Here is a 19,216-nt window from a genome sequence, read left to right on the forward strand (position 1 = left end):
AAATATCACAACACACAAAAATAGCAACACAGCAGAACTAGAGCTCATTAGTAATCAAATAATCATTCAATAAAAAATTAAAACATAAAACATTCAAATATTCAGTAATCAAATAATCATTGAACATGGCATAAATAAAAAACGCAGAAGAAGTTAGCAGTGAACTGACTGTCGAAGTCTAAGATTTTTTTTGGTTGAGCTTCTGCTCTCTGAACTCGAAGGAAGGAAACTGGAATGAAGATGTGTTTTTCTTCTGAGCAGTGTGAGAAGACGGGGGCAGAATCGTGACGGAGACAGAGGCCAGGCGACGAACACAACTCAGAAGACGGTGGTGGGTTGGAAGAATCTGCGACGACCAGACAAAGACAATGGTGACTGAGTGCCCGATAGACGGCGGCAGGAGCGCGATGGAGCAGGTGAATACCAGGAACTAACGCGCCGAGCTCGAGGAAGAAGAAGCTGCGATTCTTGAAGGAGGAAGAAGCACGTACGACCAGACGATGATGGTAGTGCCTAAGAGCGACGGACGGCAGCAGTCCTTGCGGCGGTGGTGGAGAAGCTAGGGTTTCCTGTTTCAACTTCCTTTTTTTATTTGGGAAGAAGCTGTTAAGATAGGAGTATTAAAAGGGTATTTTTGTCTAATCAAATAAAGGAAGGATATTTAAGTTTTTTTATAAAATTAAATAAATAAATGTTTTTTTATTTTTATTTAATTAAAAAGGGTGTTTTAGTAAAAGTGGTGATATACTATATATTTAAAAAAGAAAAAATTAAATGCTGACGTGGAAAATAAATTTCATATGTCTTATTGTTATTTGTCTATATTTTAAACGTATCGGTACGTATGAATTTATCATCGTACCGTAGCAAACATCTAATAATAAAGTCTAATTTTTATACATTGGAATAATCAAATCTTAATTAGGTCCTAGTTTGCTACAAAAATATTTATGTATCATTCATTGCTTTCTATAGTTGTTGGAAAGTCATATGCACACAAATTGATCATAGGTCTTTTCGGAGCTAATACTCAAAATATCTTTAAAATTTGACTTTTGATTTAATTTAATTTTTTAATTTTTAATTAATTTAAATTATTATCATCAATATCCAATTGTTATCACCCTCAATCATACTTTTTCAACTTCACCGCCCTCACCACCATAACCCTCCACCTCCTCACCTCTTCTCACTTCTTCTTCTTCTTCCTCCTCTTCAATTTGATCAATGGAAGAGTATGTTAACGGGTTGAATTTCTAGAGGGTCTCACAGCTTGATGCCAAAGTCACTTCTCAAAGAAGTGATCAACATGGCTTATCACCATGATGTGTACGTTAGCATTATTTGTTGATGTTTGAGTCTGAGAATTCTCTTTATTGTTTCTAATTAGTTATTTGTTATTGTTGTGCTAAGTCAATAATGACTTGTGACAGGAATGCAAGAAGATGGGTTTTGAACTTCTGACACAATTGAACTCAATGTGAGCTCACTTGGGATTCCCGAAGATACTCTTTTTTCTTTATCATTGTCAAATGATTAAATTGAGGAGAAGGAAGAAGAAGAGGGAGAAGAGGGGTGGAGGAGGAGGGAGGGGGGTGATGGTGGTGGGTTGGTAAGATATTATTGAGGATGGTGGCAATGAAATGGTGGGAGGTTTAGACATTGAGGAGGATGAAGAAGCTAAAGAAGGAGTAAAATGATGATGTTTAAATACAAACAGTAAAACAATTTCGTTTAATCGTGTCATATCATCTTTCGAGTGATGAAAATGGACGGAGGGATCAACTGGAGTCCCTCCTTAAAGTTTTAGGTATAATTTAGGTTAATTGAAAATTAAATAACTAAATTGAGTTAGATATCAAATTTTAGAAACTATTTTGAGAATTAACTCGATCTTTTTTATTAAATATGAGATAATAATGCTGTAAGTTTTCTCAGTAGGGTGATAACTGTCCCATAGAACATATTTAGATGCATCTTTGCATATTCAATGAGAAGTGCTATAAAATGGGACAAGTTCCATATTTGCAATGCCACAGCATGTTCTGTCCATGCTCTCAAATCCCGTTCCACAATCACTTAACCAATATGTATATGTATCAATTTTCACATATGAATATGAATATGAATGTAAATTCTTTTGGTATATTAAACCTAGAATATCATCATGTTGGGAGTGGATGCACGCTATTATAATATTCTTTCAATCATTTACTTGGTATAGTCAAAGGTATTTCATCAGGATGAATGGACCATGAAGGAAGTAGCCACAATTATATTCAATGAAGTATAATACAACTGAGCCGAGAAGACTTTTAAAATGGATAAATTTCATTCATGAAGTACAAGCAATACAACATTTATTTAATATCAAAAGTTAAGATAAAGGTATCTTTTACCAAACAGGTACAACAATAAACCAGATATGTTAATAAAGGATACTTATTTTGATCAAGAAATTGAACGTTAAGAATTGTGGGACACTTTTTTTGCATGCATGTTACATGGTGAAGATCTTGTTAGGAAGAACTCGATTTATCATAGTAGGGTTTTTGTCACCTAGAATAGGAGCATTAGTGTCAGGGAAGAACTCAACTCCTGAGAGATTTGTGAGTGTTCCATCAGTAGAAATGTCAACAAGATACCGAAGCAAGTGACAGGAAGGTTATTAGATCCAAGTAAATCTTTGTTAGAATACAACTCCCAATACTTGTCCCCAAGTTGCTTCACTTTGTTAATACATTCTTTACTTTCTGGGTTGAGGAAGGTGTCTTCATGCATGCCAAGGTGCTCGTACCATAGGGACAAGCGGAAGCCATGGATTTGGCCTCTTGCAACACCCTGGCTGGTAGCCAAATGGTGTGGTTGATAAGCTCCCATGGCAATTTTGGTGTCTCTTCCACCATCCATTGATCTCTGGTTGATGTTGGCAGATCCAATGATTATGTACTCATCATCAACTATGAAACAAGCAAACAAAAACAAACAAGAGAAAAAAGAATCCGCATAAATAGCTATGTAAAGTTTTTATAATAAAAAATTACTTACAATACAAAGAGTTTTTTAAATATTAATTATTATTTGTATACAAAAAGAGTACATGAACGTTAAATTTAAAATAATATAGAAATTTAGGTGTAGTTAACTTCATGTGAAGTTGATAGCTAGAGTTAGTCAAACATATTAAATCATTTAACGACGGCCAGCTATGAACTTTACATGAAGTTAATTGCACCTAAATTTTCATTTTGAAATAATCATTTACTTACCTATCATCATCTTGGAATGCACATAAATCATGAAGCATCTTTCTTCTTGGGCTTTCTGGTAATCAGAACCTTGTTCTGGTCTCTGTGGAGGCACATACTCTCCGTCCTTCTTCACCTCTTGATTGCCAAGACAGAAGAATGACAAATATTTCCGAGGATCTTGTGCAATTTTCTCTTCCTTGAGTGCTTGAATAATGTCCTTGTACATCATCTCTATGGTCCTCTTCTACAAATATAGTATTTTCTGAACAGCTCCAGTAGTGTTATTTATTGGAACACCCTCTGGCCACATTGGAATCACTACGTACACCATGAACTTCTCCTTAGCTTTAATCTTGCTAACAATTTTGACTGAAAGCTCCTTTGGGATAAGATGAACAGCATCAAATTCTGTGCTATCCACACTCCACCCGAAAGCACTTCCTATGAAATATTGGTTCTCAATATATATGAAATTCTTTGCTCGCCGAATAGCATTAATGTATGCATCTTGAATGCTCCGATCTATCATCTTGTTCTCCCCGCTAACAAGCCCGTGTTCAAAAGCTTCTTTAGCGGTTTCTGGAAAACCAAGAGTAGTTGTATCATCAATGGATCTGAACAGCTGAACATTCCACGTGTCATCATCATCATCAGGGTTCGTTGCTTGAGATGGTGTAATGATGAAATCCTTAAGCTTTTCTTCTGAAAAAAGCATGCCCTGATCTGTGCCCTGTTTCCAAAATCTCTGCACAAAGGTGGAGTAAACATCCCATGCAATAGGCCCTTCAAGCTTACAATGTATATCATGCCATGGCTCCCTAGGACCACCCTTTTCAATTGCAGATCCAGAAATACTTGGTTGATAAAAATCTTTACTGTGTTCAGCAGCTGAAGTTTGAAAAAGAGAATGAAATTGAATATCATATCTTCCATTACAGAGATCAATACCTCCAATAAAACTCACAATTCTTCATTGATGATCTGTGTAACGCCCTCGCTATCAGAAGTCACGCTTCCGGCTGCGCTACTCTGATAGCAAGAAGTATTACGACTATTTTACATACTAAATACTAAAATAGGAGCCTGTGACTCGACACTGTATCGCTGATTTCTTTGAAGACCAGAAATAAACACTTTATCTTAAGAAAAATACAAGCAAACATAGATTCATATACAAGACTCCTTACATAATAATTCATAATATATTATACATATAAACCATACAATTCCTATCCCTCTTACAAACTTGTAATAACAAAGACGAGGGAAGAAAATAATCTAATTAATACAACAATTTATAAACCAAACACAGTATAACTCTTCTTAATGCTTCTTCATCTGGTTCCTAAAAAAGTAAAGCTGTAGGGGGTGAGAACCTAACCACACGGTCTCACCATGGAGTTTCAAAGTTGTCATAAGAAGATATTTGATAAGAAAACTATTTTCAAGCTCAGTGATTATCATTGCCTTATGAATCTTTTAAAAACCAATAGGTAATCGTTTAAAACCTTTTCGAAGAAACATTGTCTAATCTTTCAGAAATCCGAAACTTTTCCTTTCTTATAAGAAAATCTCAATCAAAAACCAATCACGCAATCAAACAACACAATCATTAACTCAGTACCAAAGTTCATTCTCAAGTGTAGCATGCCAAGACAAATATAGGCAAGACAGACAAGGAAAACACAAGTAGGCAGCAGTTATAGCAAATAGTTCAAGTAGCAGTTAAAAATAGTTTAGCAATTAGGCAAACCAAAACAAGTTCAAACCCAAACAAAGCATACAAATGCATATGATGCATGCCTGTCCTATGGCTGATGAGGCTCATCTGTCGGTTATCCAGCCAACCCGACAAGTCTGAATTGTCCTTAGACTATCCCTCAACGTGCATCCCCAAGAGTCTATGCATAGCTTTTTCTCAAATAATCAATATTGCTCAATGGGGGTAACATTCCCGGGGATTTATATAGTGCCCGGTCACACTTATGTCGTAGGGCCAATAGAGTATCGAGTTTTCAACCTGGTACACGTGGTGGCAAGCCATGGTACTTTATCCAGAGAACCTCGTATCTCAGATAATTCAAATTCATAAGGCATGTGATAAATTCAAAGTTCATATCTCAACATTCTCAATGTCATAATCATTTATCAATCTAAATCTCATTTCCAAATTCATTCTAAAACCATATTTCAAAGAAAATCCTCATTATCCTTCTTTCCATTCCATCCATTAACAAATCCCCATTCAAAACATAATCCTTCTCTGATAAATAAATAAATCTTAAAACACATATAATGTTTAAGAACAAACCTTTTTAGTTAAATACTCCAAATAAAACTTCCAATTTTATAAAATTTCAGCAGCATTTCCTCTAAAACTCGGACACTGCCACCCTTTCTGGGTCCCAACAAAACCATTTCTCAAACTCCTTTTAACTAAATTTCAAAATCAGAACAATTTCAATATCTCAAACTATTTTCAATTTAAATTCATTTTTCTACAAATCAAGCTCATTTCCAATATTATAACCCTTTCCAAATTCCAATTCATTTCCAACAAAGTCAATTAACATTTTCTCAAACATTTTCCAACATTTTCAAACCCAAGTCATTCACAAATCACAAATTATTTTCCGAAGTCAAACTAAATCCAACATCAAATCACTTTCCAATTCTCAAATTATACTTGATAAACATTCGAATCAGATTTTCAAATTAATCTTTCATTCACTACTTCAATATCAACTCAGTATTCAGAACTAGCAACAGGCAAGTAAGCAATCACATTCATTTAAGGCAGTTCAGTTCAACTCATAAGATTCCATAATCACCAAAAATATTTACTCGCCTAAATATCAATTTATAACAACTCTTAAGAACAAAAATGAGTTTTAATAAAAATGCCCCTACCTCGCGAAACCACAAACCAAACGTGTCGGAGAATTCCTTTTTTTCCTCATTCCGAAATCGAATGACATTTACTCCGACTATTTCCCACAGCCGTATAGCCCAAAAAGCACTATTCACAGCAGAACTTGACCCTGAGACATTAAAGTTGCGTAAGACTCACAAACATATAATTGAATACTAACGTGAGGGTTTCGAAACAGAAACACTTACTGTACTAAGAGAATGAAACAACGGCAGTGGCATTAGCTACACTGAAAACTCTCACCAACAACACCATCAAACATGGCTCTATAGTTACAATGGTTTAACCCTGAAACGTGAATACCCAAAACCCTCAACAAGCATATAACAACAATAACAATAAGGATTTTAGTTAGGAATTCACTACAGTTATGAAAAAATAGAAAGATGGAGCGACAACTGCATCAGTACCGGCGCAACTAGAAGCAGAAGCAGAACAGAAGACAACGGTGATCCGGGACAGGGACGAATTGAATTAAAACCAGAATAGTAACTCCAGTGTCCTTCTCCAGCATCAAGGATGATAGTTTGGCTTACCATCATCAGCAGCAACGAGCTAAGATCCAGATTGACGACGGCGACAGCAGTACTAAATAGGAACATACACAATTTTATCCAGAATAAAAATTATAGAGAATTAAAATTGGGAAGCAGAGTAAGAGCAAGAGTATTACAGTTTCAAGAATGGGATTGGGAACGTAGGGGAAACTGCTGTCGGGCAACTTCAGTGGCGCTTTCCTTCAAGCTCGATTGTGATTGAACTGTGACAGCGCGCTCCCTTTGACGGCAGCGCTGATGGCGGTGGATCTCAACGGCGGTAGAAGCTCGGCCACCCGCCTCCAGGAGCGGTGACGGAGTAAGCGACAGCGGCTGGACGCGGCGGTGGTGGTAGAATCGGCTCCCTCTTCTGGCGCGTCTTCCCCCTTCCACTGGCGCTCTTCCCTCTCTTTCTCTTTGCTTTCTCGGATCTCACCCTCTCTCCCCTCCTTTCCCTGTTTCCATTTCTCTCATAGTTGTAAGAACCGAACCGGTGATTGAACCGATCAGGTTACTGGTTCACTAGTTTATTGGTTCAACCGATAAACTATTGGTTGAACCGGTAAAATCGGTTTCACGTAAATAAAAAATATAAAATACTAAAAATAGTCATAAACTTAATAAATTCAAAATACATATCTTTAGTTCTTCACCAACATTTTAAAAACAACCAAGTTTCAAAGTCTAAATATAACTAATACAAAGATAAACAAGAAATTAGTTAGTACTAGTACATTAGTATCTTAATTAAATACAATAAGGATAACAATTCATAAACTAAATCCAAGGAATGTTTTTGCTCTATTATTATTTTTTTGGGTTCCGATTGATGCATCAGGAGTTGATCCTTGTTCTTGCGAAGATGGTGTTTCTGATGGTATATTCGCATAAGCCATTCTAAAAGAATATGGATTATGGAGTAGCAAAACATCAAAAGTATAAAACAATAGCAATCCTAAATTCCTTAATTCCTATTCCCTATTCAACAAGACAGCAACTTTAAAGGTTTAAATAGTTAAATTCACAGCAATCTTAAATAGTTACATTATTTACAGGAATCTTAAATATTCACAGCACAAGCATATTCATAACAGAACAACATTAGATTAACATTATTCAAGCATAGATTCAAGCATTATTCAAGCATTAGATCGGTTTCAAGCATTAGTCAACAAGCATATTCATCCCAGAACAAATCAACAAAACAACAAGTTTTCACATTTTCAACAAGCATATTTAACACAGGACAAATCAACAAAACAACATAATTCATATTTCATAGATTCAAGCTTTCAACAAGCATATTCATCCCAGAAATTTTAAGTTTTCAACACAGAATAGAATAACATAGGAGAAGTGCAGTTTAAGGTTGCTGGAGAACAGAGGAGAAGTGCAGAACAAGTGAACAACATTATTCATAAGTCATAACACCGTAACAGCAAGAAGTGCAGAACAGACTACAGAGGAGAACTGGAGCTAATCTGTTTGACAGAGCAGAAGAGCGCGACAACGGCGAGGGCGACGGCGCCAGCGATGAGAGACAGCCACGGGTCTGTCCTGTTCGGCTGTTCCTACTTCCTTAGTTCCTTCACCTTCAGACTTCAGAGTTCAGACTGGTGGTGAGATGAAGAAGACGACGGCTGGCGGCTGGCGGCTAGCGGCGGTGACTGGGTGAGTGACACTGTGACAGAGTGAGGTGAGGTGGTGGCGGAGAGGGTTAGTCGTTAGGGGATTAGGGTTGGGGAAAAAGTGGAAAGTGAAAGCTGGGAGTGGGGTTTGGGGGACCGCGTATACGATTTTTTTTTTTCATAAACCAAAACGACGTCGTTTTGGAAAATGAATTAAAAAAAAGCGCTTCCGAACCGGTCGGTTAACCAAAAACCAACGGTTTTTCGATTTTCATCAAAACCGGCCGATTCAACCCGGTTCTCAACGGATCTCTTCCTTATCCAGTTATATCATTCAACCGGGCCGGTTAGGGGTCCGGTTCACCAGTTTTTCGGTCGAACTGGCCGGTCCGATCCGATTTTTACAACTATGATTTCCCTTCTCTTTTTTCTTTCTTAGTTTAATCTGAAGCTGTTTCTTTTTGGGAAAGGGGGGTGTGGCGGTGGTGGCTAGGGTTAATAGGTTTAATTTAGGGATTTTGTTTTTGTTTTGGGTAGTTTAGGTATATTTAATAAAATCAGGAGTATAGAGTATTAATTAAAAATCTAAAAATCTTAAAAATTATTTTAAAATATCATTTGTTGTATTAAAATATTAATTGGTTTGAAATCAAATTCTTTAATTGAATTTATAAGATAATAAAATTAATTTTCTTTATTCCTAAAACTTGAAGTATTATCATAGAATTATCAATTATTTGAATTAAGTCACATAAATATTATTGTCATTCCGTAACTATTAATTTTGTAATCTAAATATAAAAAATAATTCAATAATTATAAAATTAGATAAAATTCTAATTAATTATCAAAACCTAATTTTATTTTTGATTTAATTAGCTTTAATAAAATAATTTTTAAAAATAATATTTCTAATGAATAAATGAATTGAAATTAATTTACAACAAATTTTATTTGAAAAATTCTGCGTCTTACAATCTGAGTCCTTTTCATTTGGCAACTTAGCATCCACCACCACAATTATTTGGTGATGACTGTAACAAACACTATCACTGGGCACAAAATGCAGCGGACATTTGTGTCCTTGAAATAGCCTGGGTTCTGACGTAGTTTCCAATTCCTGGAACTGGAATTATTCCATCCTGCCATAGAAGCATCACAACCCTGACTCCATCGTCCTTTGCCTTTTCCTTGAGCAACTAACCGAGTGTTATGTCTCCACCATGCTTTGGCCTCTTAGGATCTCTTATAAGAGAAATTTGAGTGTAAAGAAACCAGCCAGTGATGTATATAAAGTGTTTGCTTCGTTGATTGCATCAAAGGTATCCTCTCAGCATCTTTGAGGCTTGTAAGTCTTACTTCCATCAAGCACTACTCTTGGAGAAAAATCATCTAGGACATGAGCATCTTGGTAAAGAATAACCTGAACATATTTTATATACAAAAATATTATTTGTACATTAAAATCAACTATTAAAATAAGTTATTTGCATATAAATACATATGTAATTTAATTTATTTTTAATATATATTTATATTTTAACATATATTTTAGAATGATAATTAATTTTAATAACTGATTTTGATATACAGCTAACATAATCGTTTTGGATAATACTAATTAGTTGAACTCAAAATAGGGGTGTGCATGTACTTAAATCTGAATATGTCCTAATATTTTATAGTGAAATGGATATCCTCGCTCCAATTTTAATAACATCACTCTTTCTTTTACAAATTTATGCAATATATAATGTAAAAAATTGTATATAAAGTAACATTATAAAAAATAAGAATGTAATTATCAATTTTTTTATTTTGAGTACACGAATTCGACCCTAAGTTAATCCGAATATAAATCAAATTAAATCAAATCGACTCGACGACGTATGATTAGTATATATAATTCTTATAAATTTTGTACAACAAAAAATAAAATATGATATTTAAATGTTAAATTTAATAAATATTATGTATATTTATATTAAAATAAGTTATTTTAAAAACAAAATGATGTTATATAATATTAAAATATAAATATAATATTAATTACTAATTTTATTATAAAATATATTATAACATAATTTTAGACCGAATTTGATCCATTTAAAACATAATTTTTTTAATTTTATCAAAAAAATACCAAATGAAAATAAAAAATCTAACAAAATCTATTCTCAACAAAAAGACCCCTAACAAAGTGTAATATAGCTATAATGTCTAGAGTTAACTAATACTAACTTTTATTTTGTTTCAATTTTATCCCAAAAATTTTCGATTTGTATTAAATATACCCTTGACAGTTAATTTGTCAAAAAATTTAAGACCAATTTAAAAATAATTTCATAAGAACAACTGTCAACACAAGCAAACCAAGTATAATTTTCATGCATTATTGTTATATTGGTCTTAATTTTTTTGAAAATTTAGCCGTTGAAAGTATATTTGATGCAAATAAAAAATTTTTGGGACAAAATTAAAACAAAATACAACTTAAAGATATTTTTAAAATTTTTACCAAATTTTAAAAATAAAAAATATACTTTATCCTGACAATATATATCCGTTGAAAATATTTTATATTGAAATGGCGAACTTGTAATTTTAGAAACAGAAGTAAATGTTTAAATGTTGATTATTATGATGCTTAAAAGGTGATACTTAAGCGGTAGGTTTTGTGGTGAGTTTTGATGTTTGGTGATTACAAACTTACAATAACTAGCTTAGTTGCATTAATTTATGGTATACACGTATAGTAGAAAAAAGTGTTTGAATTTGAATTTGACATTGTTAATGATAGTAACATTATTAAGCAAACATGGTAAATAGGTAACTAACTACGTGGCCATTGGACACCAAAGATGTGGTTTACTAAGTTATCATAAAGAGTTAAATATTAAAATTAAATTTAAAAAACATAAAGATAAATAAATTTTAAAGATTTAAAATTTATTTTTTACGTTAGACAAAATTTAAATACCATCTCCCATATATCATAGAATAGAATTTGCCAATTTAAATATAAAGGTGGAGTAGTTTGTTGGGAGTTGATACACTCTATATTCTAATATTCTTTCAGTCATTTACTTGGTATAATCAAAGGCATTTCATCAGGATGAATGGACCATGAAGGAAGCAGCCACAATTATATTCAACGAAGTAATACAACTGAGCCGAGAAGACTTTTGAAATGGATAAATTTCATTCACGAAGTACAAGCAATACAACATTTATTTAATATCAAAAGTTAAGATAAAGGTATCCATTATCAGACAAGTACAACAATAAATCAGATGTGAATAAAGGATACTTATTTTGATCAAGGAATTGAACTTTAAGAATTGTGGGACACTTTTTTTGCATGCGTGCTACCTGGTGAAGATCTTGTTAAAGATATCCACTATCGGCTTAGGAATAACTCGATTTATAATAGTAGGGTTTTTGTCACCTAGAATAGGAGCAGTAGTGTCAGGGAAGAACTCAAATCCTGAGAGATTTGTGAGTGTTCCATCAGCAGAAATGTCAACAGGATACTGAAGCAAGTGGCCAGGAAGGTTACTAGATCCAAGTGAATCCTTGTTAGAATACAACTCCCAATACTTCTCCCCAAGTTGCTTCACTTTGTTAATACATTCTTCACTTTCTGGGTTAAGGAAGGTGTCTTCATGCATGCCAAGGTGCTCATACCATAGGGACATGCGTAAGCCATGGATTTGGCCTCTTGCACCACCCTGGCTGGTAGCCAAATGGTGCGGTTGATAAGCTCCCATGGCAATTTCGGTGTCTCTTCCACCATCCATTGATCTCTGGTTGATGTTGGCAGATCCAATGATTATGTACTCATCATCAACTGTTAAACAAGCAAACAAAAACAAACAAGAGAAAAAAGAATCCACATAAATAGCTAGCTAGGTAGGTTTTTACAATAAAAATTACTTACAATATAAAGAGTTTTGTATGGATGACATTTTAAATACTGCAATTCAAAATAATATAAAAACTCAGTTGCAGTTAATTTCATGTAAAGTTATTAGAGCCGTTAGATAACAATTTAGTCAAACTTGTTAAATCATTTAACTACGGTTAGCAATCAACTTTACTTGAAGTTAACTGCACCTAAATTTTCACTTCAAAATAATCATGGACTTACCTATCATCATCTTGGAATGCACATAAATCATGAAGCGTCTGGCTTCTTGAGCTTTCTGGTAATCGGAACCTTGTTCTGGTCTCTGCGGAGGCACATACTCTCCGTCCTTCTTCACCTCTCGATTGCCAAGACAGAAGAATGACAAATATTTCCGAGGATCTTGTTCAATTTTCTCTTCCTTGAGTGCTTGAGCAATGTCCTGGTACATCATCTCTATGGTCCTCCTCTGCAAATATAGTATTTTCTGAACAGTTCCAGTAGTGTTATTTATTGGAACACCCTCCGGCCACATTGGAATAACTACGTACACCATGAACTTCTCCTTAGCCTTAATCTTGCTAACAATTTTGAGTGAAAGCTCCTTTGGAATAAGATGAACAGCATCAAATTCTGTGTTATCCACACTCCACCCGAAAGCACTTCCTATGAAATATTGGTTCTCAATATATATGAAATTCTTTGCTCGCCGAATAGCATTAATGTATGCATCTTGAATGCTCCGATCTATCGTCTTGTTCTCCCCACTAACAAGCCCATGTTCAAAAGCTTCTTTAGCAGTTTCTGGAAAACCAAGAGCAGCTGTATTATCAATGGATCTGAACAACTGAACATTCCATGTGTCATCATCATCAGGGTTTGTTGCTTGAGATGGTGCAATGATGAAATTCTTAAGCTTTTCTTCTGAAAGAAGCATGCCCTGATCTGTGCCCTGTTTTCGAAATCTCTGCACAAAGGTGGAGTAAATATCCCATGCAATAGGCCCTTCAAGCTTACAATGTATATCATGCCATGGCTCCCTAGGACCACCCTTTTCAATTGTAGATCCAGAAATACTTGGTTGATAAAAATCTTTACTGTGTTCAACAGCTAAAGTTTGAAAAAGAGAATGAAATTGAGTATCATATCTTCCATTACAAAGATCAATACCTCCAATGAAACTCACAATTCTTCTTTGATGATCTGAGTCCTTTCCATTTGGCAACTTAGTATCCACCACCACAATCTTTTGGTGATGAGTGTAAAAAACACTGTCACGTGGGCACAAAATGCAGTGGACATTTGTGTCCTTGAAATAGCTTTGGGTTTCTTTATCATGAGTACCCTGAGTTCTGACGTAGTTTCCAATTCCTGGAACTGAAATTATTCCATCCTGCCATAGAAGCAACACAACTTTGACTCCATCTTCCTTTGCCTTTTTCTTGAGCAACTCACCGAGTGTTATGTCTCCACCATGCTTTGGCCTCTTAGGATCTCTTATAAGAGAAATCTGAGTGTAAAGGGACCAGCCAGTGATGTATATAAGGTGTTTCGCTTCGTTGATTGCATCAAAGATATCCTCCCAACATCTTTGAGGCTCGTAAGTCTTACCTCCATCAAGTACTACTCTTGGCGAAAAATCATCTAGGACATGAACATCTTGGTAAAGAGTAACCTGAACATATTTGAAAAATATTATTCTTATATCAAACCAATTACTCAAATATTTGTGTATAAATATATATGTAATTTAATTTATTTTTAATGTGTATTTGTATTTTAATATATGAAGATTTAATTTTAATATACACATAATCGTTTTGGATAATACTAGTTAGTTGAACTCAAAGGAGGGGTGTGCATGTGCTTAGCCGAATATATCCTAATATTTTATAGTGAAATGGATATTCTCACTTCAATTTAATAACATCACTCTTTTTTTACAAATTTATGCAATATATAATGTAAAAAATTGTATATAAAGTAACATTATAAAAAATAAGAATGCAATTATCATTTTTTTATTTTGAATACAAAAATTCGATCTTAAGTTAATCCGAATATAAATCAGATTAAATCAAATCGACTCAACGACGTATAATTAGTATATATAATTCTTATAAATTTTGTACAACAAAAAATAAAATATGATATTTAAATGTTAAATTTAATAAATATTATGTATATTTATATTAAAATAAAAATGCTACACCCAAACAGTTGACTTTTTTGTTACACTTGTTGACAAATTAAGAATAAATTAATTTAAAATTAAAATTTTTTATTTAAAATATAAAATTTAAAATAAATAAAATTTAAAAAAAATTAGCTGATATTGACGAAAAGAATTAATTCTCTAGTATTACTCTAATAAAAATAACAATAATAATAATAATAAAGTAACTAATTTACTTTATGATGATAATATATACCTTGCATCCCTTATGCTGGGAGAAGAAAGTGCGAGGAACTCCAGGAAAGTCAGGAGATTTGATGCCTTGAGACCAGTTTTGGTGTCGTTTAGCATCAAAAAATTGTAGTTTGATATGGATCTTTGGACCCCCAGATATGGGCCTTTTACTCGCATCAACTATTTCAACCCATTTGTCTACTTCAACTCCATTTAACATTTTCTCATCAACTTCCACATATGCTTCTCCAATAACACCTCGTCCACGAAGATAAGAAAGCCATTTGTCACGTTCCAATTTGACTACGATATTTGATGCTATATGGGCACAACGAATGTAAAAACACTCTTCCAATTTAGGGTTGTTAGGCTCTTTTAAAGGCCTGCTTTCAATCTTTACTTCATCCAGATAAATGCTTGCATAAAGGGGTACCTGGAATAGGAGGAGGACGAACTTTTTGTAAATGCAAATATATATATAATTCGTAAAAAAAAATATTTATTCCAAATAAAAATACTTTTTTGCCCAATCTTTGCTTTATTATTCTAGGATAATAAACATGATTTTGGGTTTACCAAGGATCGAAATCTTGATCTTTCGGATCTAAAACTCTAATATTATGTCATGATACCATTCATTCTAAAAATTTTAGTTAATAAAAATAGGTAACACTAATGATTATATATCTAATACTCTCTAAATCTCCATTGCTACAAATATTCCATTGGCTCCTCGTACTTTTCCTATTAGATTACATATCTATTGTTGTCTGAATTTTTTAAAATTTTGTATGATTATCAGCTAATATAACATGATTGTACTTACTGACAGATTCAAAAAAAAAAATTAATAGTGAGGATAACAATATATAAAGATAAAATTTGGGTATATAGATGATATGTTTTTTTATCTTAACCATCTTTGTACATCAGATCTGTATATAAAATTGTTATTTTTTTAAAAATATTTGTGGGGACCCCCTATCTTCTACAAGCTGGTCTGATTCCATGATTGGTTCGATGAAATTCATCTCACACAGGACTTACATTGGTGCAAATGGAACTCTCTTTCTTTATATATAGTTGAAGCTAAAACTTCTTAAATAGAGTGCAAAATAGGTTTTATCTTCACCAATATTTATTACTATATACCTTTGATAAATACACGTTTGAGTTAGTAGACACTTTAATGAGATTTCATAAACAATATGTTCCTTTTAATTTTTGAATTTTTTTTACTTAAATAAAATAAATATATGATGCAAAAATAATAAATTCTAATGACACTTGTAGAGAAATAGTGACAGAAACAGGACTAACCGATGAAAAGGTGTCGAACTTTTGAGTCTCATAAATGGTTGCATTGATATCTCCATGTAGCAGAAATGGTGCCATCACTTATACCTGGAAATAAAAATGCAATTAAAGTTCAAAACAAAGGATGTTAAGGTTTAGAATAATTAGATGGTCATGAAAATTAAACTAAACTTGAAAAGAAAATAAAAGATTGTGTGAGAGTAGTAGTTCTGACTTGGGAGAGTTGAGAAGAAGCATGGAAAGAGGACATACCATATACCTCTTTATAATTGGCAGATAATGCATTCCTTAGTAACCATTAATTTGCTTGCTATTAAATTATATTTTAAATTAAATAGTGTGAAATAGAACCACGTGGAGGAACTTATTTAGTTAGCTTCTTTATTTAATGACAAATTTACGGGTGTGAACTCTCAAGATTTGAGGCAGTTTAAATTGTATTAATTTATATGTATAAAATTTTAATAAATATAAATATAAATTATATATTTATTATATATAAAATATCTGTAAATTATATTATTTAATTATCAGTTTGGTCTTCTTTTTTCTTTTAAAATTTGATCATACCTAATGATTCTAATAGACCATCTATATATATAATAATCAGATGCGGAATTAAATAATTAAATTTAAGAAAGAATAAAAAATTAATTTCATAATAAGAAAATAATTTTAGAATAAATTAAATTAAAATTTGTAATTAATTTGAAAAAAAAAATTGAATGTAGGGACCATTGCCCGGTTCATCTCTATGAGACTCCGCTTTTGTTTGAACAATATGACAATTTGGTCTTTGAAATATCAAATAAATAAAAATATGGCAATATGACCCTAAGTTATGTTCCAATCCAAGAAATTTCTCATAGGAGAATATTGAGATCTAAGCACATGTAGAAAGAAAGACAAAACTAAAATAATCATTTTCAGGTGAGCATGTGCAATAATAAGTTGCAAAGAGGGAAGAAGATAAGATATATAAAACTGGAGGGTCAAACATTTTTTTAATTAAATAATTTCAGATTTTCGTGTATTCTCATCAAGATGATTTTAATTTTATTATTGTTTTAATTTTATTTTTAACATTCTATTTCATTTCAATTTTATTATTTGCTAAAACTTTTTTAAAATGATAAAAATTTAGTGAAACCCCTTTTTTTTTACTTTAAGAGTCTAGCTTTTTAATTAGAGAAAATAATACTTTCTTCTCTTGTAAAATTATATGAACAAAATACTCTCAATAATTATTATGATTATATACCTAAATTAATAATTATTATTTGATTGATTTAAATAATAATGATGATGTAAAATATTTTATCTTTTTATACAAATATATAAATAAAAAAGAATGGATAAGTAATAAGAAAAAATAATAAAAATATTTTATATGTAATAATAAAAGAAACATGTACCCTTAGTATAGGTAACAAAAAAATAAAAATAAAAATAGAATTAAAGAAAATAATAAATATGTATTGAATTTGTTATTTTTATATGATATAAGAGTCACGCTATTTATAAAAATATTACCAAATTTTATAAATATTTATTTATTAATTACTAATTTTCAACTGCTTATCATTATTTTAATACCATGTTTTATTAGCCGTGGGTCAAATTAGTGGCTACTTGCATGCATTTAAATTCTATTTTAAATTGTTTGAAATAGAACCACCGCCAGGGTAGAGCATTCAATTCTACATACTTTCATGCTTATATATAATATAAAAGTTTCCAACATTAAAATACAAAAAAAAGGCATTGAATACCTATTAAATGCTTTTCTATTTTACGAAGTATTTCTACATTATTATTAGTTAGTTAGATATCATTTGTGAATAAATTTGTTATAAATAATGTGAGAAATTTCCAAAGAAGCAATTTGAAACATTAAGATCTTCCGTTTTTGTTTTGAAAAAAAGAAAACCTATTTTGGACTAGAGATAATTTTATATATGTAAGAACTTCTTTAGAGATAATTTTGGGCTAGATTTTCTTTTCTGATCTTTTTAATTTATTCATTAACTACACCACGTCACCACTATACAAACGCACTGGCTATGTTGAAGTTGAGAGTTGAGATCTAAGCACATGAAGAAAGAAAGAGTACGTAAGCCTAAAATTAAAACAGATAAAAAAGAAAGACCAGATTAAAAATCGTCTTGCAAAATCATTTTCAGATGAATATATGTTCAACAGGTTGCAAAGGGGCAAAGTTCATATTTTTGGTTTAATTATTCAGCAGTGTTTCACCGAATTTTCAATTAGATTTTATTTTTTTTTAATTGGATTTTTAGATGTTAATTTTTTTTTTCAATTTAGTTCCTATTAACTTAAACATAAAAAAATTAGTAAATTGTGAAATTATTTGTATATCTTTAGGAACCCAATTAAAAAAATATATAAATGCCTAATTGAAAATTCGATAAAACTATAAATATTCAATAAAAAAATATTTCTATAATCGCTATTTAATAATTATACGATATAAAAAATATTCCTATAATCTCTTTTATTTTGTCATCTCTCGCTTCTGATAAAGATAAGCTTTATTACCAACCAAAGCCAGAACCATTTCAGGGCTTCCATACATAGTTAGATAAAAATTTAGTCAAATCAATTAAATTATTTAATAATTATTAACTATCAACTTTACATAAAATTAGCTCCACTCAATTAAGTTTTCACCATATATGAGTATGAATATGCCTGTAAATTTTTTTAGTATATTAGACCTATAATTTCATTTCATTTTTTATAAGATATTTATTATTTAAAGGTTTAAAATTATGTCGTTATGTTCTATACAACTTTTTAATATGGCTCTTATATAAGGACGACAACACCATCTAAATCACATTACAACATTTATTTTTCATTTTAAGTCATGATTTTTTATATTACGTTTAAAATTATTATTTATTTAAGAAAATAATTTCTAAATTTTCCCCCTTATGATAAATTGTTGGATGCTTTATTGGCTGTGGGTCAATTAATAAATTAAACACGCATTAGTACTTAACCATTATTTGCATGTGATTAAATTCTTTTTTTAAATGTTGTGAAATATACAACCACCAGGTACGTGGATTACTCGGTTATCTAGTTAGCGGTGGATTTGATTTTTTTTTAAATAAAAAATAAAATTTAAAAAATAAAATTTAGTAACTCTTAATTATTACAGAAAAAATAAAATTTTTAAATTAATTTTGTCATATATGATCTTTCATTA

At 31.8% G+C, this 19,216-nt stretch overlaps 1 protein-coding gene, 1 long non-coding RNA gene and 1 pseudogene across 4 annotated transcripts; all 3 read right to left on the reverse strand.

Moving 5' to 3' along the window:
• Positions 1 to 2,313: 2,313 nt before the first annotated feature.
• LOC127743877 (phospholipase D alpha 1-like) lies at positions 2,314 to 3,614 on the reverse strand (annotated as a pseudogene).
• Positions 3,615 to 4,005: 391 nt separating this feature from the next.
• Positions 4,006 to 7,082, reverse strand: LOC127739710 (uncharacterized). Its single transcript, XR_008005192.1, has 5 exons — positions 6,857 to 7,082; positions 6,594 to 6,771; positions 6,372 to 6,471; positions 6,162 to 6,292; positions 4,006 to 4,139 (listed from the first exon to the last, which is right to left on the reverse strand). It is a non-coding gene; the product is annotated as an uncharacterized LOC127739710 (long non-coding RNA).
• Positions 7,083 to 11,530: 4,448 nt separating this feature from the next.
• On the reverse strand, positions 11,531 to 16,273 carry LOC107476349 (phospholipase D alpha 1-like). 3 transcript variants are annotated; one of them, XM_052256059.1, is made up of 5 exons: positions 16,234 to 16,273; positions 15,985 to 16,068; positions 14,687 to 15,097; positions 12,498 to 13,929; positions 11,531 to 12,197 (listed from the first exon to the last, which is right to left on the reverse strand). In XM_052256059.1, the coding sequence occupies exons 2-5, from the start codon at positions 16,057 to 16,059 to the stop codon at positions 11,716 to 11,718; spliced, it is 2,400 nt and encodes a 799-aa protein (XP_052112019.1). In that variant the 5' UTR covers positions 16,060 to 16,068; positions 16,234 to 16,273; the 3' UTR covers positions 11,531 to 11,715. The 3 variants fall into 3 exon arrangements, with proteins under 3 accessions (XP_052112019.1, XP_052112020.1, XP_052112018.1); XM_052256060.1 differs by having other exon boundaries at positions 16,241 to 16,259; XM_052256058.1 differs by lacking the exon at positions 16,234 to 16,273 and adding an exon at positions 16,196 to 16,220.
• Between the last annotated feature and the right edge of the window lie 2,943 nt (positions 16,274 to 19,216).

This window comes from Arachis duranensis, unplaced genomic scaffold (assembly GCF_000817695.3).
Source record: "Arachis duranensis cultivar V14167 unplaced genomic scaffold, aradu.V14167.gnm2.J7QH unplaced_Scaffold_165934, whole genome shotgun sequence".
Lineage (NCBI taxonomy): Eukaryota > Viridiplantae > Streptophyta > Magnoliopsida > Fabales > Fabaceae > Arachis > Arachis duranensis.

What these genes read in the sequence shown, in the direction of transcription:
- LOC107476349 (XM_052256059.1), bottom strand. Translation starts at nt 16,059, where the DNA reads ATGGCACCATTTCTGCTACATGGAGATATCAATGCAACCATTTATGAG. An exon ending in AGTTCGACACCTTTTCATCG is followed by an intron (nt 15,098 to 15,984) that starts GTTAGTCCTGTT and finishes CTCCTATTCCAG; the next exon opens with GTACCCCTTTATGCAAGCAT. An exon ending in GCATTCCAAGATGATGATAG is followed by an intron (nt 12,198 to 12,497) that starts GTAAGTCCATGA and finishes CTTGTTTAACAG; the next exon opens with TTGATGATGAGTACATAATC.